At 32.6% G+C, this 24,839-nt stretch overlaps 2 protein-coding genes and 1 long non-coding RNA gene across 6 annotated transcripts in view; 1 reads left to right on the top strand and 2 right to left on the bottom strand.

The window, feature by feature from the left end:
• The window catches only part of Gcn2 (eukaryotic translation initiation factor 2 alpha kinase Gcn2), a 45,419-nt gene extending 44,970 nt beyond the window's left edge, over positions 1-449 (top strand). For all 3 annotated transcript variants that reach the window (XM_074180549.1, XM_074180548.1, XM_074180550.1), the window contains one exon: positions 258-449. In XM_074180549.1, coding sequence (XP_074036650.1) covers positions 258-390 — 133 coding nt within the window. In that variant the 3' untranslated portion in view covers positions 391-449. The remainder of the gene's footprint in view (positions 1-257) is intronic.
• Positions 435-15,517, bottom strand: Prp39 (pre-mRNA processing factor 39). Of its 2 annotated transcripts, none has more exons than XM_023163953.2 (9): positions 15,160-15,517; positions 14,823-15,100; positions 11,729-13,174; positions 11,010-11,135; positions 10,191-10,465; positions 5,472-5,751; positions 4,600-4,764; positions 3,877-4,547; positions 435-1,111 (listed from the first exon to the last, which is right to left on the bottom strand). In XM_023163953.2, exons 1-9 carry the CDS (start codon positions 15,188-15,190, stop codon positions 850-852), a joined length of 3,534 nt encoding a protein of 1,177 aa, XP_023019721.2. In that variant the 5' UTR covers positions 15,191-15,517; the 3' UTR covers positions 435-849. The 2 variants fall into 2 exon arrangements, with proteins under 2 accessions (XP_023019721.2, XP_023019720.2); XM_023163952.2 differs by having other exon boundaries at positions 14,736-15,100; positions 15,160-15,512.
• Positions 15,518-18,137: 2,620 nt separating this feature from the next.
• Positions 18,138-21,238, bottom strand: LOC141484899 (uncharacterized). The gene is made up of 2 exons (XR_012466872.1): positions 19,135-21,238; positions 18,138-18,845 (listed from the first exon to the last, which is right to left on the bottom strand). It is a non-coding gene; the product is annotated as an uncharacterized lncRNA (long non-coding RNA).
• Between the last annotated feature and the right edge of the window lie 3,601 nt (positions 21,239-24,839).

Here is a 24,839-nt window from a genome sequence, read left to right as displayed (position 1 = left end):
GTGCAATGTCTATGTTGATACTATAACAACACCATCATAAAAAACTTTTCGTCGTTCGTATCACATATGTGCGTTTGTACTACTTGATTTATATGGATGTTAAGATTACAATGTGTTTAAAAGATAGTCCTATACAGTACAACCTAATACATATGTATGTGATGCTATTCTGTATAAAGTGAGTTTTCCAACTGAATAAATAGACATCTTTTTAATTTATGATAAACAGCCTATTATAATCATTTGTTGTTTTTCAGGAATTCAAAGCATAAGAAATACCTCTACCAAATTTGTGATGTAATCCATGGCTTGAAAATTGAACGAAAAAATGAAAACATCACCATAGTTTTGTTCTGTTTGCCAGGGACCGATTATCGAGTAATTGTCTGATAAAGTTATATTGTTTATATCACCCAAAGAAAAATTAAACTATATTTTATACTACTAAATGTATTTTCATATTCTGCTACTAATTACATAAAAGTGTCTTAACAATTAAAGTTAATTACGAAACTCAATTATATAAAAAACATTCAACCTTTCTCAGAAATATTCCAATGACATTTGCTCTCATAGAGTTTCTGTAAGTGTACATTTGATTAGAATTTTTTTATTCTTTGAAAATTTACAAGTAATCAATCATAAATTAAAAAAAACAATAGTTAAATACACAAATTTTGTGACTGTTTAAAATTGTCCTTTTGTGTTCATGTAAAATATTCAGAATAATTTTTTCCAAAAAAACAAAACAAAATATTTGTTCAACGAAAATATGTGTTTCAATAAAGAAGTATTGAGTTACACTTACAAAAAATATCTGAATTAAACAGCAATATAGAAAACAGACATTTAATACCCGTATCCCCCACCATAACTACCCCACTGGTTATATCCTCCGTATCCTCCTTGAGGGTATTGCCAGTTCTGATATTGGTATTGGTCACCACTTTGACCATACTGCTGATAGTAATTCTGTCCCTGCTGTTGAGAACCAGAATATGGATAGGCAGGCTGCGTTGCAGAGTTTCCATAAGCTCCATAATTGTAGGTACTCGACTGGGAAGATGATTGTGCTGTAGGTTTCTCTTTCTTGCTGGGTGCAGTAGATTCACTGAAAGTGGTAGAAAATTATTTATAAATATTGATAATTTTTCAAAAATTTATAAAAGTGGAGATAGGTATATGAAAAATTACTGAACAACATAAACTGCATTGAAAACATATATGTGATTGTTAAGTGTTCAGTACCTTGTTTGTTTCACAATTAAAACATTAAGAATAACTCTATCTGAAATATTTCCAAACCAATCCACCAGAGGATAGCATGAAACAGTACTTATGCGAGTTATTTAAAGTGAATTTGTTTCACTCCAACAAACCAACTATCCATATCGGTACAATTAGAACCTCTTACATAAGATTAATCTATCAAAACATTTCCCACACCTGAACAAAAATACTGTCTCCACGTGTGTTTCGTTCACCAAATTAGCGTCATCAGGATATGCTAACACAAAGCCTCACAGTCAACATTGAATATGAAAATCATTAGTTTCCGAGTCAGCTCTATCGCATAAACAAATCTCTTGTCAACACAATTGAAAAAAAGTGATCCAACTCTTTTGTAAAACCTCATTATATTTCTTATAAGATTTCACATTAGCTATGCCACTTTTGACTGTTACTTTTACCACGCAAAAAACAAGTTCATTTCACAAAGTCCTTTCTACACATAAAGCTAATTTTCTTTCATTTTTGTTAAGTTACAATTTGTTCGGTGCATTTTGGGTCGAATAAATACACCCGTGTATAGTTCAAGTAAAAGATCTAGTGCCCCCTCTTCCAGCAGTTCCCCTTTAATAACACACACACACAATGGCTGTACTCATCGCTACATTCTATTGGTCACCGTAACATGATTTCAAATTTAATTTTATGACTCTTCAGTCAATCATAAAACTCGGTTAGTAAAAATTATCCAATACGAACCGTCAAGTCTTCAGTCCACGTGGACTTATTCGTTGCGGCATAATTCCTTTGTATTGGTTTTTTGGCCTTTGACTTCGCCGACCCTTTTAAGATTACTATATCGGTTACTTCGACTATACAATACAAATTTTTCGGGGATTTTCTTTTCTCTCATAAGCATGTGAATATAAACAACCAAAAAATAATTGAACTTTTACACTGCATACACAGTCCATACATCTGGTGATGTCGTCAGATCCCCATATACTGAACCACTTCTTTGAGGCTCTCTTCTGAAGCATTGGATTTACTCAGAGAATTTCTTTCCTTCCATATTCTCCAAGTTACGTGCCAATTTTATTTTTGAAATAAAACAAGTGAAACTAGGTCTACTGCTTAGAGCAAGATATACAGTGTCATCCCCAAAGTATGCACCATATGGGAAACTTATTTATTAAGGGTTTTTCGACAAAATGTTATTTTTGATAAAAGTTTGTGCATCCCCTAAAACTAAACATGCACCAACAAAATACAGTAAAACACAAGTAATATACGAGGAGCCTCCAAGTATTTGTTTTGAGACAAGAGTAAAGTACTCTTATTTTGAAAAATCTCGGAAAATGTTTTTTAGAAAAGTTGTTCAGCATCAAAAAATACATCTAGATTTCGAGTCATGGTCATCTGAAGGAAGTTTGATTTTTTTACCCATTTTTTAAAATGGGAATGCAAAAAAAAATTCGCTAAAACGATGAATAGACAGCATCCTGTATATTACGGTTTAACTTACCGTGTTAGGAATCACACGTTAAAAGGTAAGACCTCGTTAGTCCTTAGCTCGCACAAGTTCTCAACTTTTGAGAGTTGTCGTTCGTATGGGGGCGACAGCTGATTAACAGATCTTGAAAGTCTGTAATATTACGAATTACACAACTATGGTGTTAAATATGATCAATTTTTGGAGAGTGAAATAGTTTTCAAAGTTTTTGGTGCAAAATTGTTTTTACTTTTTGTTAACACCGAATATTAATCAAAATTATACTGTATTCTAACAAAAACTTAATATTCAATAATATTAAATCACAAACATAAAAATAAAATGGGTATTTCGGAACAAACCCATTGATTTTCTGAAGGTTCAATTTAAAACTTTGCACCAAAAACTTTGAAATTATATCACTCATCAAACAAATTGACCATGGTTAACACAATAGTTGTGTAATTCGTATTACAGGCTTTTATAATAAACCTTCGTATACAGGATGCTGTCTATTTATCATATTAACAATTTTTTTTCGTAGTCCTCATTTAAAAAAAATGGGTAAAAAAATAAATCTTCACTCAGATGGCCATGATTTCAAATCTAAATGTATTTTTCAATGCTGAACAACTTTTCCAAATAACATTTAGCGAAATTTTTCAAAATAAGAGTACTTTATTCTATTCACAAAATCAAATATTTGAAGGATCCTCGTATATTATGTGTAATTTACTGTATTTTGTTGGTGCATATTTAGTTTCAGGGGATGCACAAACTTTCATCAAGAATAACTTTTTGTCTAAAAACCCTTAATAAATAAGTTTCCCATATGGTGTATACTTCGGGGATGACTCTGTACATGAGTTACACATCAAGTTCTCAGGCAGATCAAATCTGCATTCAAACTGAGACATAAAATCAACGGTATCGGAATTGAACCAGTGATCAATGGAGTGTACCATCACCACATCATAAATAATGCTGCCTAATTGTGAAACAAAGTTTTCAATCACTTCAAAAAAAAATCAAGGACTCAAAATTATCAACAAGAGTTTAGAATCATGTAACTATTATTATCAATAATTGATATTATTTGCAGTATCACTTAAATTGTGTCAAATTTCATGATAGATAAGAAAACTTTCACATACCTTTTCGTTTCCTTCTTTTTAATACTCTCCTTGCCTTGCTTAAGGACCTTCTGATACTGATCATAAGCAAGCTGCACTGATTGTACATCACACCCAAAGTCCTCTACGAATTCCAATTTTCTTTGAGCAAAGAGAACCTTTTGTTCTATGTCTGTACTATCTTTATCCAAAAACGAGTCAATCACTTCTAAGACCTCTGACTGAGAGACATTTTCTTTCTGGAGAGCAAGATCGATGAGTTGCAAATACAACCTAGGATTGTTGGGATCTTTGGTGATGGCCGATTTCAATACCTCCTGAGCTTTTGTAATGTCTTTTATGACTCTAAAACAAAACCTGGAATACTTAATGGCGATGTTGCTGCTAATCATTTTGTTCTTAGAGTTGTTTATGTAGTGTTCATAAAGTTGACAACACTTCTCATAATCTGATCGTCGACGCTCTAGATTAATCCTTCGGTAGGCAATTTGTAGAATATTAGGCACAGACTTTTCCAAATTGACCAGAACTTCAGCTGCACGGTTTGGGTTCTCTGCCTCTTCCTCAAACAGAGCCCATTGCAAATGAAGATTGGGTTTCTTTAAGTGGTGAATGGTACAAGCTCGTTCATATACATCTCTTATTTTCGGCTGCATTTCTTTATCTTTGAGACCCTCCAAGTAATGCACAAACTGAAATTGAAAATATAAGTCATACGAGAAATTAATTGAAGTAAAATCTCACCTTCAACCAGAATTCTTCATATAGAGCGCAGGCTATGAGACATCTCTCAAACAGTACAATGATTCTTACTCTATCTCCTTGCTCAGTCTCATAATCCAAATAGTCTTGCCAGTTCTTTAACTGGCATCTTTCTAAGGGTTTCACATGAAAATAAGGACGTTTTATCTGTAAATGAAATATAATTCAACAAAGTTCTACAAAATGAAACCTTTTCTATAATTTTGTAGGTGTTTCAGATGGCCCTTGCATTGTCTGCAAATGAATTCAGAGTTGCCTTTTGCTCACATACATCAAGCAACCTTATAGCAAAATCATCATTAAAGCAATGAAATAATGTTCAACTGAAAGCTACTCGATATGAAACCAATACTGAATTTTATTTGGAAGGCATTTCAAATACATTTTTGAACTACATTTATTGAAATCATAATTATTTCGCACCTCAAGAATCAATGCTGTAAATAACAATTTGAAGAAGCGAGTTAACAAATGCCTGGACGTTAACGGAAATGTCTTTGAACATATTTTGAAATAGTTTTTATATTTTGTGTGGAAAGGTAAGGCAATATTAAAGGCATTATTAAAGAAGAAAATTTAATTTTTTGTTGGAGGTTGGATTTTTCATTTTTATAAAAATATCTTCCAATTTTTTTTTGTATGAAACACATCAAGTTTTATTTCATACTTGAATACTCATAACTTTTTAAATGAAAATTCCTCAACTAAAACAATGGCAATATTTTATGTTGTTTGCGAATATCAATGTACTATAGCTGCCTAGTTAGCATTAATTTATATATATGACGAAACATGAAATGAAGTATAATATCTTGAATAACATTAATACACATGTAATATGAGGTTATTCTTACCCCTTCTTCATAGTTCCATCTAGCTGTCACTGCATTTACAGTGGCCTTATGAACTTTTCTCCTAATGGAAACAATTCTTTCTCTGATAGACTTGGTCTCTTCATCAGTACTGACCACTTTATTTTGGTCTTCATCGCCAGGAGGTGAATCCCCATCATCAGCTGGAGTATCAGTAGTTACATCGTGTTTCAACATGTGCTTCACTTCTTTGCGGAGGGCCAAAAATTCGTCCACTTCGATGACTTTATTTGGTGGGTTAGATGCAACATGCTCTTGAAAACTGAAAAAAAATTACATAATTATTAAAAATATAGAACATGAGAACTTTATGAAGTATGTGTGTTGGCACTTTCAAGTTCGTCTGTATTTTATAATGAGAGAAATAATGTAACAGTAACTTCTAAATCAGATCAAAATTATTCAGTGGTATGGTGCGTTTGTAATCGTACATAATTGGTAAAATCCTTTTTTCAAACCACAGCTAATAAATCTGGAAATATCCGACAATTTATTATGACACTGGCCGTGAAAGCCTACACACCATGAACAATAGTTCTGTTCAGACATTAATAATATGTTGCCTGCACACTGACTGAGGAAATGATGAGGATTTATGTCATTTAGATAGGTATTCATCAAATTCCAGTCTATGCATGTGAAGCTCTTGAACTATTGAATGATAGCAAAAAATCAACTCTGGTTTTTTTGGTTCCGCAAATATGAAGGGAAAATTGAAAATTATAAAATTCTATTTTTCCCTTAATCTTCTTTATTTGCATTGTACTATCAGAAAATGATTAGATAATTTTCATACAGGGTGTCATCTGTCTTGAGACACCCTCAATTTTTAACTTTTAAATATGGACCTCAAGACCAATTCACATTTATTCATATTCATTAAATTTATCACTGGACTCATCAGAAAAACACGAATATAAATGAACACAACAAACTCAAATCTTGCCTGTCAAAGATAAACATGAGTCCCCCACCACGGTCTGCTAGAAGGACAAGGTCCAACATTGACTGTTTTCGGTCTTTGGAAGTTTAATATTTTTGTGATAGTTTTTATAATATACAGTGTCATCCCCAAAGTATGCACCATATGGAAAACTTATTTATTAAGGATTTTTCGACAAAAAGTTATTCTTGATGAAAGTTTGTGCATTCCCCAAAACTAAACATGCACCAACAAAATACAGTAAAAAACACGTAATATACGAGGAGCCTTCAAATATTTTATTTTGAGACAAGAGTAAAATACCCTTATTTTGGAAAATCTCGGGAAATGTTATTTAGATAAGTTGTTCAGCATTAAAAAATACATCTAGATTTGAAATCATGACCATCTGGTAATTTTTTTTGAAGAGTAAAATAATTTTCAAAGTTTTTGGTGCTAAGTTATTTTTATTTTTTGTTAACACCGAAATGTACTCAAAATTATACAGTATTGTGACGAGAACTTAATATTCAATGATATCAAATCACAAAAAATCAAAATAAACTAGGTATTTCGGAACAAACTCATTGATTTTCTTGTCCAAAATAATTCTCCAAAATCAATGAAGTTGTTCCTAAATGCCTATTTTATTTTGATGTTTTGTGATTCGATATTATTGAATATCGAGTTGTTGTTACAATACCATATAATTTTGACTTAACAGAAAATAAAAATAACTTTGCACCAAAAACTTTGTAGTCATTAGGTGGGCCTTATGATATAGTAGGTACCAAATAAATTAACAATATTAATAAAAAACACAATATATATATATATATATATATATATATATATATATATATAAACACAATATATATATATATATATATATATATATATATATATATAAACACAATATATATATATATATATATATATATATATATATATATATATATATATATATATATAAACACAATATATATATATATATATATATATATATATATATAAACACAATATATATATATATATATATATATATATATATTGTGTTTATATATATATATATATATATATATATATATAAACACAATATATATATATATATATATATATATATATATATATATATATATATATATATATATATATATATATATATATATATATTTATATATATATATATATAACTTTTTTTCACTATTGGGTTGCAGCAATTGATAAGTGAACTCTTTATAACTATTCTCAAGCTTTCGAGTAACTTAAACTCATCGTCAGGGGTACTAGAAAATACAAATTACAAATTTTTGATAATAGGATATAATATAAATGTATAAATTTTCGTCTAATCTTCAACCTCAGATTCGTCACTGTTGCTACCGCTATCATCAAAGTGAATTATGATTGGTTCAATATTGTGTTCAATATGGTTGTCTACGTCCCACATTTTTTGCTCTTCTTTTAAAACATGCTGCATGCATTTCTTCCAGTCTTCTGCAGAAACAGTTCGAATAGCTTCTTGTAGGTGATGTTGCACGTCCACTAATTTAAATGTTCTGTTTTCTTGTGCCACATATCCTTTAACTTGCGCCCAGATTAATTCTATTGGGTTTAATTCGCAGTGGTATGGTGGTAACCTTTAAACTGTAATTCTACGACTTAACGCCATTTCATCCACTGCGAATTTTTTATATTTGTTTGTGTGTAATTTTGTTAGCTGAAGTAGTTCTGCCTTTGAACTATCTTTGTTATATTGGATGTTCTTATCAATTAACCATTCTTGAATTGCTGCTTTTTTCCATGATTGTTTCGGTAATGGTTCTAAATGTCGACTATGGTATGGGGCATTGTTCATGACGATGACATACCCAGGTTCCACAAGTTGAATGATACCATTTTTCAAACACCTCCGCATTCATATCTTCATGATAGTCGCCTGTTTTCTTAGATTTAAATATTAATTCACCATTTGGTAAAAATCCACTGTCGCTTCCTATATGCGTAACTATCAGACGACTACCTTTTCCAGATGGCTGTTTTAACCCAACTGACAAACCTTCAATAAAGGCTTGTCGTGCACTTGTTATATTACCATCCTGCCATACTTTTTTGACCGTATGTCCTTGGTTAACCCATGTCTTGTCCATGAAGTACAATTTTTTTTTTGAGCTTCCGAAATTCGTCAATTTTTCTTAGATAGTTTCTTCTCCATGCTATTATATCTTGACGTTCAATGAGAATGCTTTTCCTGTCAACTTTTCCGTACGTAAATTTCATTTCGTGTACAAGTTTCCTAAAAGTTTCTTTACCCATTTTTGGGACCAATTCATGATCGCTAAGTGCCTCCAGAACTGTTTGTAGTGTGGGCAGCTCATTTCTGAAAAAGAAACTGTGAATAGTTCTGCGTATACTGGTTTTGGCTTCTTCATCAACTGTGATTTTTTTTCGTCCGCTACTAGTTTTTGGCGTTTGTACGTCCCCATGAATTTCTGCTTCTCTTAGTATTTTGTAAATCGATGATTTTGGTACACCGGTATAATCAAAGCACATATCAACTAATTTATCTTTTGTAATTGTGGAACTTAATGATGTAGAAATGCCTGGTTGGTTATTCGGAGGTACACACGTAGAATGACAGCACATATGCACAAAGTCATCTTTTGGTGGCTGATGATCTCTTTCAAGACAGTGAAATACTCGCAGTACAATTTGTTTTTCTCTTACTGACCGAGACTCCGACCGTTTTACCTTTTTCGACGTGGAAGGCCCGACCATGTCTCCCATTTTTTGAGTAGTTTGAGAACGGTGTAGAAATATAATTATGTAACGCTTAAACACTTATTAGCACTATTATTTTCACCAATTGTTATCACAACACGTCGATTGCTGACTAACTTAACTGTAAAACGTACAATTCACAAACCAGTGATACGCTCATGGCTGCAAGTACATTAGTGAGGACTGCAACGATGAGATGGAAGTTACGGTAAACTGACAAAGACAGAAATATCGTTGCGTACAGCGTTGCCACTAGTTGTAATAAATATCTAACACTATACAGAAAATAATGAATTTTAACTGATCAGTAATCAGGAAATGTATAAGTATTACTCATTAAAAGCTCATTACTGATTTTTGTCATAAATAATACCTTTTAATCGTACTAGTATTGTGTATTATCTATAATTTGCCACAACCTACAACTCTACTGCTTACTATATTTTGATTCTGCTATAAACTGGCAACGTAAAATTTAGATATGACAACGCGCTTTACTCTCAATCATTATTGGTTTTACTATAGATGTATTTTTCAATGCTGAACAACTTTTCCAAATAACATTTCCCGAAATTTTTCAAAATAAGAGTACTTTACTCTAGTCACAAAATCAAATATTTGAAGGCTCCTCGTATATTAGGTGTGTTTTAGTGTATTTTGTTAGTGCATGTTTAGTTTTAGGGGATGCACAAACTTTTATCAAGAATAACATTTTGTCAAAAAACCCTTAATAAATAAGTTTTCCATATGGTGCATACTTTGGGGATGACACTGTATATCATTAGTTACATCAAAATTTCTAATATTGTCAGAAAGTTTATTTATCCCACGATCTTTAAATGAAGGTTAGCCGTTATCGGCATGAATAATTTTGGATATATATCTTCAAGCAAATTTCTGGAAAACTAGAATACTATGAAGGAGATCTTTCCCAAAATGCAATACCATAATGCAATTGGTATTTCATTAGAGATCAAATTTACTTATCCTTTACTTACTTGTCAAAATGGCTAGTATAGCCTTGAATGGGAGTTGCCAACAACCTATCATAAATTGCTGTTACTCTCTGTAATCTTTTGCCTTCTGCCTCCCATTTGATAAATGAGTCCCAAAGCCTGTCTGACCTGAACTCAAGACCGCATGCTGTAATGGATCTTTCAAACTGGGACCTAATAAATTCTTCGTCATCGGTCCTTGTAGATTTTACATAGGTTAGATAATGGATCCACAAGTCGACGGACAATGGAATAGCCTTTAGCCCCCTCTCGAACACCTTTCAGAATTTTAGATTAGAAATTTGAGAACAACAATACAGATGATGTGTATTGAAGTGCTTACCAAGGTTCACCTAATAAATACACATCAACTGGTTTTTTCGTGCTGAAAGAGATAGTTTATGTAAAGTATAATTTTGTCTATATCAAGGATTTATATTATTACATGAAACCTATTTCACGATGATTATTTATTTCCTTACATTTGGATCTGGTTTAAAAACCCTTCCAGCGACGCTGGCTTGCTGATAGCCTCAAGGATCACCTCTAGGACTCTTTCGCTGATTTTTTACGATCCCAGTACATTTTGCATGTCATATTCGATTTATATCAAACTAATAATGATGTGTAAATATTAACAAACAACTTAAATAACATACAAATAATAAGATTACAATAATAACAATAATTATAATATTCACTACTATAATGAATTTTTTCAGCTGCCGCACGAACGCCGAGCTGTAGGAATTGCAAAATAATTATATGTAAGTTAAAAGCATTCCACGAATATTTGATAGTTGTAATAACAATTTTTCTTACCTCCTCGCACTTCTTTTTGTTGCCCTTCCTTTTTTCATAATCAGCGTACTTACGCCAGTACCCATAGCAGTAAGGGTAATGAGATAAAAAGGCATCGTAAGCCTCACGAGCAGCTTCCATATCATTCTGAAAGTCAAATAATGTTTCTATCAAAACTAAGTTCAATCTCAGCATACAAACAAAACACTGTAACCATTTCTCTGAACAGTGGCGTAAATAGGAGGGGATGGCTCCTGAAACGTTGAAGAGATAATACAATTTAATAGAATAGGGCTTTATTTTCGAAAATCTATAATAATGATAAAAAAGTAATCCACGTAACTTAGATTGAAGAAAACAGTGTCAACAAAGGCTAACTTTTAATAGTTATGAAATTACCCATAAAATTAAAATCTTGCACATGTAAGTTGAGCAGCAACAAAAAAGTCTTCTAATTGCATAGATATTGATTCAACAACTTAATTAATCCAAGTTGTTTGATTCCTGATATTACATACAGAAAAAAAAGCGTTTTTGGCCCCAACCAAACCAAGAAATCCCCGGAAATAGAATTATATTCAGCGAATGACTCTGAAGAACAATGTTTTGAATATAACTCAAATTTAATGAGAATATTTCGTTGAGATTAATGTAAGTCCAATGAAGTGAAACAAAGAAATTGTTATTTATTAGCCAGATATTGGAAAAAATTATACTCAAGTACATTTAGGATGACTTACCTCCTGATCAACATATTGTAACAAGTAGGTCCACCCAGTGAAGTCGGTGGGGTCATCATTAACAGCTTTCCAATATTTATCCAGCTCTGGTAATTTTTTTGGTTTTGCTGGTTTTTCTTCCTTTTCTTTCTCTACAGCAGGTTCAAGAGAAGGTTTTTTTGAAGGAGCTTCATTCTCCGAGGTAGGGGAGCCAGGATCATAATCTGTAGCATCCAGTTTACGTTTTACACCTTCTTTTTTCCCGTCACTCTTCACACTAGGAAGCTCATCTTCTGAAACAACCTCTGTATCTGCTGGTAATTCTGCTCTTTTGGGGCCTGGTAATTCTTCATCAGAAACTTCTTCAGCTTCTGGAACTTTTGCAGCCTGAACACTTGGAAGCTCATCTTCGGAAATATTTTCAGCATCAGGATCACCTTTTTGTTTCTCTTCGATTGTCTTATCTGCCTTTTTACTTTCTTTCTCTTCCTCTTTTGGTTTAGTTGTCTCTGTGTCGTTTGCAATTTTCAGTGCTTCATCCTTATTTTCTTCAAGATTAACCTCTGAACATGTCTTCTGACCGACAGAGGCGGGTTTTTCATCAGGAACTTCGTCAACTTCCATTTTGGTTATTTCAGAATCCTTTTCTTCTTTTGCTTTATCCGAACTAGTTTTAGGCTCCTCTTTAGGCGTTTCTTCAGTAAGCAATTCTTTTTTAGATTTTTCAGTTGAATCTTCCGAAATCTTGGATATATTTTTCTCCAAAACCTCATGTTTAGGTTTTTCTTCAGTTGCACTTTGAGATTTTTTTTCTTCAGTTGCACTTTGAGATTTTTTTTCTTCATTTGTACTTTGAGTTGTTTCTTCTTCAGATTTGATATCCACAGGTGAGAACTCACTTTCAATCTTTTTTGAAGAGGTTACCTTTTGTTTTTCTTTAGTTGTGATAGATTCTTCTTTTCCTATTTTAGTTGTCGTTTCATTTTTTTCAACAGAACCTTTCTCTGACCCAAGTGTTTTTGATGCTTCATTAATCCTATCATCTTTGACGTCACTTTTATTTTCTTCAACTGCTTTCTCCTCGTGTTTCATTTCTTTTTCTTTTATTGTTTCAGATTTTTTCTCATTTAACGACCCCTCTTCAGTAGTTTTTTCTTTTTTGGGTACAGATTCTTTAATTTTTCCTTCATCTGTTTCATTTTTTTTCTTAGAATAATCCTCTTCGGATGTTTCTGTTTTAGATTGTTCAGGCTTATTCTTTTCAGGTGTTTCAAGTGGAGCTTTTTCTTTTAAGGATGTTTTTACTTTAACTTCCTTCTTTTCTGAAGAGAGCTTTGCTGATTCAGGTTGTTGTTCGTCATCTACATTCATTTTCTCTTCGGCTACCCTACTTTCCTCACTGGCACCTTTCTCCTCTAAGTTACTTTCTACGTCTGCTTCTTCCAGCATTTCAACATCATTGAAAACCTTAACAAAACAAATTTGAACTTTCATATGGAAAATGAAGTATTGTAAATTAATTTATAAACCATTCAAAATATTGTTTTTAATCTTAAAAAAATAGTAACAGATCAGTTGTTTTCTATCTGAACTGTCTCTCACTGGCTTTGGAAAAATATTGCAATATAAAAATTATCAATTAGATAAAATTTATTGAAACAACTGATTTCGCTTATTGAAAACATATATACGGTCGGTAGCCGATCGGTTCAATGTGGGTGCTTTGTTCACTCACTCAAATCGAACAGCGTTTTGGTTGGTGGTTCAAACCGCAGATTGAACGATCGTTTTTCACTTGCTATCATCCAACCCGTGTTAGGAACCACACGTTGAAAGGTAAGACCTCGTTAGTTGGCTGATTAACGGAAAAACAAATTCTTGAAAAGATATATGTGGCTTCTTCCACAAGGAAGAATACTGGCATTTAACCAAGTTAGCGTAGAGATACGCAACATATGGAAACCTCTAATCAAGAGGAACACGACCAACTCCCGCCAAACGGTCGGCTTCCGCTAAAACTGATGAAGCAGAGAAGGGGAAGAGGGGATAGGTGAAAGCACTCGAATGACCTATAAATAGTCAGATCTCGGAGGAATAAGTCCAGTTATCACCCGAAGACGATTGTGGATACTAACAAAAGAAACGTTGTGAAGTAACTTGGTTAGGAATCTTTCAATTTTTAATTTTCTTTTCTTGCTAATGATTTTTTAATTTTCATCTCGTGTTAATAGTCCTTTTTTTTAATTTTTTGGTTGTTGCTTGTATTTTATTTCATTGTAATTTCAGTTTTTTTGCCTAATGAGATTGTTATTTTTTTCAGCTCATCTTTTTTAATTCTTTTACAGATTCAGGTAATTCAAATCATTTATATCGTATTAGACAATGGAAATCCAAACTGATGAAATACACCATGAAACATTGTCAACTACCTTCAAACAAATCTTTTGAACAGTCTTAACGTAGGCTTGTCGAGTAAAAGAAGAGATAATGCTGACCTTATATTTATATACAAATAAATTAATAGCCTTATTACATGCCTGGAACTTCTTGAGATGATTCACTTACATGTGCCAAAGAAAACTCTGAGAAATAATGATCTGTTTCACGTTTCCTTCTATCATTTTCATATGCTTGAGTCTACTTGGAGTCTTACTTTTACCAAGTATCTATGTTAAAAATGATTATACTTTCAAGAAATTAGAAAACTTAAAACCTCACCAAATCATTTCGTTGCTACCTTTTAATTAGTAAACCTATAAGGCTCATTATTTGCTCAGATAACTGCATTACTAATGCCTATAGTGATTGTGTAGTTTCACAAATAGAGTATTATATATCAGATCATATGGAAATCAAGAGTAGGTAGCTATTTTCAATAAAACCAAGCCCTTGAAAACTTTAGGTTTCTGACAAGACAAAGACAACAAAATTAAAATTTGTGAGTCTAGATACTTAAGAGTGAATAACACTATCAACTAGATCCAAATGGTTATGAAAAAAACATACAATTAATTGAAAGATCAATTACCACTGTTATCGAATCATCCAAATTAGTGGTTTTGCTGTCTCCTCCATTTCCATTCAGGTCATGATTTCCTTCACCTTCGTCACTTACTTTTGTTTTTTTTCCTGATGGAGAATTAATACTTTTCTGATCAACGGAATCATTGCTTTCATCTGGAGACTCCAATAACTTATCTTCTACCTTTTTCTCGTCAGCATCACTTACAGTAGATTTATTTTCTTGTGGAATTTCCTCGTCTTCGTCGGAAACTTCTACTTCCATGAGAACAACTTTTTTGCGAGTTCTCCTTGATAAGGGACCAGGCTTGTGCTTTACTGGTTTTACAACTGGAGAAGTTTTAGCAGCTTTTGCAGAACGAGTTCTTCGTACTAAATAGATAATGAAGACAAAAATAACGTTCCATTGAAAAATATGCATGAAAACTTACCAGTAGGGCCAGCTTCCTCATTTTCCTCCATAATAGAATTGTGAAATCCTACTTGTATAAGTTAATTTTTACAACTAAAGACACCGTTCATACACTATAATCACAATAACTTCTACTCATTTGAAACAAAATTACAAATATTAAAGATAACGATTTAAAGCCAATCTATTAAATTATTAAGAAAATGGCCGATGTTTGTATAGGAAAACTGGAGGGGATGGAGGATTCAGTGACTTTGGCTTTAGCTTCTAGGTCTTTACCCAGTTTCGACAAAATAGCATGTATTTTCTCCTTGTTTGTTAGGAAGATTTTCGATCCTTTAGTCTTTTCTACAACAGATTTTTTCAACTTAAAATTCCCTCTGTCTATTCTTGTTTAGCCATTGCTTCCTTCTCAGGTGCATTCGACAATCGTTCCACAATAAACCATTCCTCCTGTTTCATAACTGCTGTCATGGAACAGAAGCATAGAATAGTACAATGCAGAGGTTCGTCCGCAGACGCAAGTCTCCTTGCGTTATGAAACCCTGCGTCGGTTTTATTATCCGTTTCTGTGTCTTCTTCTTTGCTTTATTCACGAGGAGGGTTCATGACAAATAGTCAAAAACAAAAATAAGATTTATGAAAATAAGTTAGGATGTACCAAGGATGAGGAACGTATTTTTATTCGATTTTTCAACACAAATTTGTTTGGTATTTTAATAATTCTTACATTCAGATATCTTAGGACTGTACGTATGTCTAGGAGTGCTGGTATTTCGGTTTCTATCAGCTTTTGGTAAATATTGTACTTAAATTCATTCTTACCTTTTTTTATGTTGTGTTTCCATTGATTCTGGAACTGTTCTGTGATCTTTCCTTTTTAGTGTGGTAAGAAGTTTTGTTTATCTATTCTGATATCCAATGTAATGTTTAGAGCTGTGCCGATTCTTGTCAATATGTTCGCTTTCTTATTTCTTTCAATATTTGTGTGTCCCGGTATCTACGCGAATTTAAAGGTGAAGGGTTTACTAATTGAGGTACGTACTTCCTTTTTTATATTGAAGGTAATGTAACCACTATTACAACAAAATGAACAAATAAAAAATCCATTAAAACCAACAAAAAAATTGAATTTGAATAAAACTCAAAAAAATTCCGTACGATCCCTGACGCTGAAATCTACGTAACCACAGCAACCTCATCTCCCTAAGGTGGTGTTATTTAGATCAGATTGTATCGCTTCGCTTATAGAACAGCAAATGAGGGACTCGTGTTCCAGAACGTATTCTTCCTGCACGGTTTTGATCGAAGAATCATCGTACCTTTTACAGCAGTTGTATCCGACGTGGAAATCGGTCACGTAGTGTCCAATGTTGGCATTTTTGCCGTCGTGGTGAACGACGGCGAATATCAAGTACAGAATAAAGTGATATTCATATTACATACTGGAGTTTATTTTTTCTCAAATGGAGATGGGCTGTAATGTCCAGACTCACTTTAATGTGGCCCTAGATGACTTTGAAAAATCAAGGAACTTCTGGAATGATATATGTATAGACCAGATGGTGGCAGAACAAAAACACAATAGACCATATTAGTTAGGTTAGGATTTTTCGAGCGCGAAATTCGAACTTAGGTCCATCACGGAAACCCGTCATTTAATTTCCCATGTAAATCGTATGGGACTAAAAATTCTTCGACTTTGTCGCCTTTTTTCAGGTATTCAATCTTATTCATTAGAACTGATTTTACATAAAAAAAGATGAAATGGAGTTTCCTTTACCTGTTTGATACAAAATAATTGAAAAATATGGATAATTTTCTATGAATTTGTCAATATAAAGAAGCATTGCAAAATTCATGGAACGCATGTCTTAGATTGAAGATTGGTATATTACTGGTGGGGCAACAAAGTTAGTGGGATATTTAAAATTCACGTGTTAATTCCAAGGAATGAAAAATAAGCAAAAAAATATATAAAAATACTAATAACTCTCATGAAGTTGAGAATGAATTTTCCCCACTTAGATCTTGCCACTCGATTTAATTGCAGCCCAACAACCAAATATTTTTTTTACTTGGGTTCTCCTTATACATAAAACACTTTACAGTGAGTTCATGACGAAACTCCCATCGAGATGTAAAATTATAACATGTCTCCCTAATTCTTTCTCATCATTTACCAACTGCAGGCTTATTATTGCCTGTACAGAGGTAAAAATTGGTGGGAGTTACCCCAAATGGCGTTACAGCATTTGTAAGTAACATGTTTCCTGGTTCAACGTCAGACAAGCAAATATTTTTGATGAGTAAATTGAATAATTATTTAGAACTAGGATGTTTTAAAGCCTGGAGCGACTATTAATGTGCCTCCATTTCTAATGAGCAATCAGTTCACTGAAAGTGATTCCATGAGGACATTAGATATAGTAAGAGCCAGAATTCACATAGAGCGGACAAATACAAAAATTTTGAATTTAATTCCTGGTTCAATGAAGAAATTCTCTTCTGCAATATTTCAAGTTATATGTTCTCTTGTTAAATTACAAAACCCTTTAGTTAAAAATATTGTAGAGGAAAATGAATGAATTTTCATTTTACCTTTTTTCAAGAAACCATTGAAAGTTAAGTTTTTACTTTTCCAGAGTTTTTAGTTTTTAATAGAATTACTTTTTTTATAGATTTATTTTTTATTATCAGAAAGTTGTTTTTTGATTTGTGCAGATTTTACATTTTTCAGAGTTTTCTTTCTCTAGTCCTACACAATATAGTTACGTGTATTGAAATGAAAGGTGATTTAATTTGGGTTTTTCATATAACTATTTTTCAACTTTTTTTCTCTAAGTCAATATTAAACTGTCTATGCTTTGGGGTTGAAATTGTGCTGAACAATTTCACTGCCATTATATCAACTTGTTACATACTTCCTGCATATGAATTAATTTAGGATTATTTCACAATATATCTGATATGAATTTTTATATAAAAATCAGCAAATCAATTAATTACATGTTTTTTCATTCATCTCAGAATACAAAACAAGCAGTAGTTGCATCAAGTAAATGAATAGCAAATGTGCTGTAGGTATATTGATATTCACAAATAGTAGCTAATGTTTTTCTGTGGTAATATGACTGTTGGCTGGAAGATTTAGTCGATGGCCTTTTGGTATTCACCAATAAAGTATTTGTATATGTGATAAATATGACTGAAGAATGATTTACTTTTAGTATAAAGAAACATCACATTTTCCAATATCAGTAAACAATGTCAAAATTCATTTGCATATGAATATTTTTTCCCAACTCTTATCTTTTTCAATTTTCTTAATGGCAACATCAACAGTGGTCCATAAAACTAGGTAACAATAGTCTCTTCCAGTAATGTGTAGCTGCCTCTGAATTCGATGATAATAATTATGATCTTTATTGACAATATATTCACCATTTTCACTGAATAAAATGTCACTTTTCTTCAAATTATCTGCCAATGGGGAGTTCCTCAAGGTATATGGACACTTGACTTAAATATATTCCATCTGAAAAAAGCAGTCCATCTGGAGAGGCCCCCAAAAATCTACAAGTATGTAGCCATAGTCCTGTTCGCACGACCTTTGTTCCTGTTAGTTTTTCAAAAGATTGAATCCCATTGATTTAATTTGGCGTACCCATTGAATTTGTTTCACCCTTTCCAAGTCATAGCTTCCTGAAAATAAAATTCTGTAAGTTTGCTAATCAATATATGGAAAAAAAATTTTTTCGAAAATTCTTTCATTGAAATGAATCATTTGATGTACAATATGTGTAGAAGATAAGAATTACAATACTTCTATGGAAAAAATATAATAATACATTTTACAAATAGTCTCTATTAAAAGGAAGAAATAGTCATAGCCATAAATATGCTTCGGAACCCACTCAATAAATAAAATGAATTTATGTTCTATTAAATTGCCTTGATTGGAATAAATTATTGGTTATGAATAAAAACTCACCTCGATATCATAGCTCTTGTCCCTCATGCTTGCTTTCACTTTTCCCTTAATGATTTTCAATCCTGCATCAAAATTGCACATATTTAAATGTCCAGACGAAAGACTCTGTTCACCTTTCTATATGAATTTCAAATCGTCACGAAAATAATCATTGATTGCAGATAATTTTATATTTGCCAGTTATTTCATATAACAAAGTGATTATTACTACTGGAAGCTTGTCTGAGTTTAGTTTGGAATATGAAGCTTACTTAAGATTACTATGAATTTATATTAATTTTTAATAATTTTAATTATCGCAGGTAACTGAATTAAATGGATGAACGTTGATCCGTTGATTAGGTTTTAGGTTAGTAGTGGAGTGGGAGCGGAATTTGATGACATCTGTGACGTTACGTTTACCTGAATCGATCTACGACAATAGAAAATTTCTTGAACATCACTAGTTTCATTTCAATATAAAAAAATTATAAAAGGGAATTTCAATTATGTTCTGACATTGATACATTTAGAAATCATGAAGGTATCTAGCTCAAGATGTTTAAGAGCTAACATTCATTATGTACTTGTGTAGTTTCATATTAAATTCAAACCTCCATAAGGTCCCCATGTAAATTTTTTTTGAAGTTGGACCTCGCGCCAAAAGTGAATCCTAACCTAACTAATGGTCTATACCTCACAGAAGAGACATTCACACGCCGACATTTTGGTGTTGGAGGTGGGTATGACATTTTTAGCGGTAAATTCGAATGTTTTGAAACTTATATGTATAATTTGATGGCAAGCGAGGAATTGTTAGAATGTCATCTCGGCAGATTTTACCATGTTCAAGTTCACTAACCACTCGACGAAATTTTTAGGTGGGCAATAATCACCTCGAAATTCTCAAAAAGTTCATGATTCTTTTTCCGTACCAAGTGTCTCTTCTGTGAGGTATTCTGTAGCCATGGTTAATATATATGAGGGGTTGCGGAATGTAGAGATGACACTGAACAGGTAAATTTGAAGAACTTTTTCGAACTGTTCCAGTTCTTATCGAAAACCTGTTCTTTTTAACTGTTCATGTTCACCTATTCTGAAATGACGTCTCATCTTTTGCGTCATGGTCACTTTTTAGCGTTCGGTTCCGAGTGGTTCCGAATTTCCTTATGTTCCCTCCATTCGTCTTGTTCTAGAGTTTTATTTCAGTAACAGGCAGAATTTTAGTGTAAAATAAATGAAAGATCAAGCCCTATTTGGATTTTTTTTTCCATCACAGAGAAACAACTGCAACTAGCAACATGTGAAATTTGCAAGCAGGTTATTTCCTTAAATCTTCCGTGACAAATATAAAGCGTCATATGCTCAAAAAACACCCCACGGTAAAATTTCTACCCACTAAAAAATCTGTGAAAACCTACGTTGAGGAGAATTCACAGAGACCTACAATTTTGCAACAGATAAGTATTTAATTAATTCGTTGTGCATTTTTTATGTTCAAAATTTCATTAAAAACAATTATGACTTGTCAGCGCTCAGTGCAGTCCCGTCATCCAGTTCCAACACCAACCTGCGCAAGCTTCTTTGGAATAGCCATTCACCGTCTGAACAAGTTCCGTTCAATGAAAAGAACAGGTTCACTGAACAGTTGACTGATACCTGTTCCGAAAAACCAGTTCGGTTCTTTTGGGCCCATCTCTAGCGGAATGTCATCATTTTCGATTGACATTTGTGGCTGCATATGTGGAACAATATCCTGATTACCAGCAAATACAATAATGACACTTCAGTTCCTTCCAAAACAGTGGCACTTCAGATTGGGCCAAAAATTGGTAGTTGGGTAATTTACCTCACTTTTAGGGTGTGACACATGGAAAGCTTCTTTACTTCATGAAGAATATTTTTGATGGTGTTCAACTCTTTACAAAAATAAACTTCACCCTTTATTTTCATTGATATTTAGAATAGTTACCTGTAATTTTATTTATTTTTTTGCATATATTCATTTGAAAGTAATAAAGACGATTATTATTATTATTATTCATTGTGCTACTTGAGTTTGAATTTGTAAATGTTTCTACCGAGCTTCCTCGGTAGAAACATTTTTCTGCCGAGCGAAACGCGTTTAGAAATAAAAAATGTTTGTGAAAATAGTTTAATTACTGTCATGGATAGTGTTAATAATTTTCATTAAGTAATGGAATTAGTCTATTCATAATTTAAAAGCAATATATAATCAATTCTTGATTATTCTTCGCACGTTTCACATTGAGAAATACATAAATTATAAATTTATGTATTTCTTAATGTTCAAAGAATGTATTTGTTATTATGCTGTATGTTATTTGTTTAGTTTCAATCTCTTTGATTCCACTCTCAGGAAATTCCTATGTTCGGCCTTCTTCTAAGTTTACATTTTTAATTATTGTTCTATTTTTAAATCTAAATGGGAATATTTCTATAAGAAAAAAAATTTCAGGAAAGAAAGATTTTGAATATCTACTTCTCCATTCTACAAAAAAAGTGGGAATTTCACAAACAGGAAGAAAGCAATAAATATAAAAAATAATTCTATAAAAAGATCCGTAGATCATGCCAAGAAGTAAAAAAGTCCTCTCAAAACAACCATTTTCATATAAACATTGAATTACACGAAAGAAAAAATATTTTCGAAACAACTATTTTTATATGAACTTTTATATGAAACTCAGTTTGTACTACAAACATTCGTTATAGGATTGTTACTGCGTTTATGTGGAATAAACTTCCTGAGAACGTTTTTCCAAATGGATTTAATCTCATGAGATTCAAATCCAATGTGAATCGCTGCTTTCTTTAGCCGTCAGTTGAAGTGTCATTACGGAATACTGTACTACTAGCGCACCAATTTTTTCAGTGACGTTTGAAAATCAGTCACTTTCAACTAAGACAAAAAAGCTAATAAATTATTTAGCTATTCTTTAAATATCCATATCCCTCGGTTCCCATTTACTGAATATTATACTAAACAAATTTAGATTATGAAGAACGTTCTCGATAAGAATTTAAATTTTGTTGCTCAAACTACCCATTCAAAGGGGATTGAATGTACGAGGTCTTGTTAATGCTAATCTGATCAATGTCATAACCTCACTCTGCACGTCGTCTTGAGTTCAATCAGGATATCAGCACAGCTTACTTACTAGCTGTGATATCAGGATGGAGCCCAGCTCCCTTACCCTTTCGGCTGGCTTTTATCGGAGAAGGACAAATGTGTTCATGACTGAGGGGATGACGGTATGAGGTCCTCGAGTCCTCGGACATCAGTACCGCCCTTTACGGGATACCCCTACCTGGCTGGGGTGGATGAAAAAGCTATTCGTCCGTTAACAGGGGACATGAGGGCCTCATTTGACAGAGTGTCGGGGCCTTCTATATCGGAACTTATCGGAAGGGGTCGTCTACAGCATAGTCTATAGCTTCCCTAACTAACGGTGTCATAACCTCTAAGCACAGTATACTTATATACTGTAGTCCTCAGAGTAATAATAAGACATAGAGTTGCCATGCCTGTACGGTGCCTATACCAATACAATACATGTGTTTTGAAACGGGTATCGTATTATCCTTTTCTGTACAACTTATTGGCGAGGGGGGATGGCGGGTAATGAGAGGTTATGGAGAGTTTGTTTACATTTGAAGTAAGTTAGACCATAAGACAGTGGCGGTTGGTTCAGTTGATAATCGAAGGGATATTATATATTTATAAAATAAATCATTTCAGGTGAAAACGTATTCTGTTCAAATAGTTCCTACAGGAAATTTGATTTATTATTTATTAATGATTATGGAAATGAAGCCAGTTTTTCTACCACCTACTAGATTTTTATTTATGTATGGCTTTATAACAAAGCGCGTGATTTACTGGGTTAAAATTAAATTATTCCAAATGAACTAATTCATAACAATGATAAATGTTAATTTCAAAAGTAATGAACTTTGCTTTATGAAATCAGATGAAGAAATTTGTGATTCATTCTCAGATTTGATAAACAAGAGGTACGGTTTGTGAGGTCCGATATAAAGATTTTTCGATTAGAAATCATGAATATTTATAATTACGATTGAGGTTTGATATTATTATGTGATTTCATTCAAAATTGGTATCTAGGGGTCTTTGTGGACCGACATTATGTTTTTTTTTCAATAATTCATGCTGACGAATTCTATAATTACGAAAAAAAAAATCGTTAATGTAAATGAAAAATATGTTTTTCATATATGTGCCTTAGGTCATATCCATTCTGTGATCAACAGATTATATAGTTTTCTGCTGAGTGTTCAGTTTGTAGACTAAATAGTTATTCTTGTGCAACCGGTGTTATATCTGTTATTGCTCACTTAACAACTAACTTACGTCACACAATGAATATAATCTCCGTTTTGGTTTTTCTTTATTTACACGAGGCTTTCGAGTTGCAAACAGACAATATTCAATAAGAAATGACGGTTATCATTTTTTTAACCTCTTTTTGGTTGGGATATGTCATAACCCATAATGTAAACCTAGTTTCAAAAACTTCATATATATAAGATCAAAAAAACGATCAGTACAAACATCAAAAATATCCCCTTTTATAATGTCGATCCACAAAGAACCCTAGATACCAATTTTGAATGAAATCACAGAATAATATCAAACCACAATCGTAATTATAAATATACATGATTTCTAATCGAAAATTCTTTATATCGGACCTCACAAACCGTACCGCTTGTTTATCAAATCTGGAAATAAATCACAAATTTCTTCATCTGATTTTATGAAGCAAAGTTCGTTACTTTTGAAATTAACATTTATTATTGTTATAAACTAGTAAACCACGCGCTTTATTATAAAGCTATATATGAATAAAAATCTAGTAGGTGGTAGAAAAACAGGCCCCATTTCCATAATCATTAATAATAAATCAGATTTCCTGTAGGAACTATTTGAACAGAATATATTTTCACCTGAAATGATTTGTTTTATAAATATATATCCCACCGGATATCAACTAAACCGACCGCCACTGTTTTATGGTCCAACTTATTTCCCGTAAACAAACAAAGTTATGCTGCCTTCAATGTAAGGATGGAAAATGCTTCTCTATTGTCTTTTATTACTCTGAGCAGTAGTCCCACTTAGCGTCGGTCCCTTTGATGTTGGAAGAGTTTCAGTTTTTACAATGCTGACGTATTTGACACTAATGACATTTCTCCCTACTACATTCTCTACCAAAGCGTCTAAACACTGCCAACATAACAACTATTCATATAAACTGCTTAAAAAAATACAGTTGATGAAAACCATGTTGGGCATATGAGAAAATTGTACAAATGATAATTTTGCATTTGTGTAATATTCAAGTAACCCAGATCATCTGGACAATGATGAACTATGTTTCAAGTAGATTTTAAAAATTCATGGGATCGCAGATGTTAATATTCGGATGTGACAAAATATATTTTCATTTCAACAAGAAAAAAGACAAGATGAAGAACGAGTTTTGTTATTCATGAACCATAGTACGAATCCATGCGAAATTTCTTTGTCGTGATTTTTGGGGCCAAATATAGCATATTCATTTATCGATTTGAGAATTCAAGATGGCGGACGAGTTTGCCGATTCGATTATATTAAGGGCCAATTATTAAAAAAAATCCTAATGGAATTCATCACTCAAGATTTAAAAATCTGTAGAGCC

This window comes from Leptinotarsa decemlineata, unplaced genomic scaffold, assembly GCF_025532065.1.
Source record: "Leptinotarsa decemlineata unplaced genomic scaffold, Ldec_3_MD MMD2_tig00026299_RagTag_RagTag, whole genome shotgun sequence".
NCBI classification, from domain to species: domain Eukaryota; kingdom Metazoa; phylum Arthropoda; class Insecta; order Coleoptera; family Chrysomelidae; genus Leptinotarsa; species Leptinotarsa decemlineata.
This window is presented reverse-complemented; position numbering and strand designations above follow the sequence as displayed.

Excerpts from the sequence above, each read along its gene's own strand:
- Prp39 (XM_023163952.2), bottom strand. The coding sequence starts at position 15,190 with ATGGAGGAAAATGAGGAAGCTGGCCCTACTG. Across the intron at positions 5,752-10,190 it reads TATACTAGCCATTTTGACAA|TTTTCAAGAGCATGTTGCAT; the intron begins GTAAGTAAAGGA and ends ATTTTTTTTCAG. Across the intron at positions 4,548-4,599 it reads ATGAAGAATTCTGGTTGAAG|TTTGTGCATTACTTGGAGGG; the intron begins GTGAGATTTTAC and ends TTTCAATTTCAG.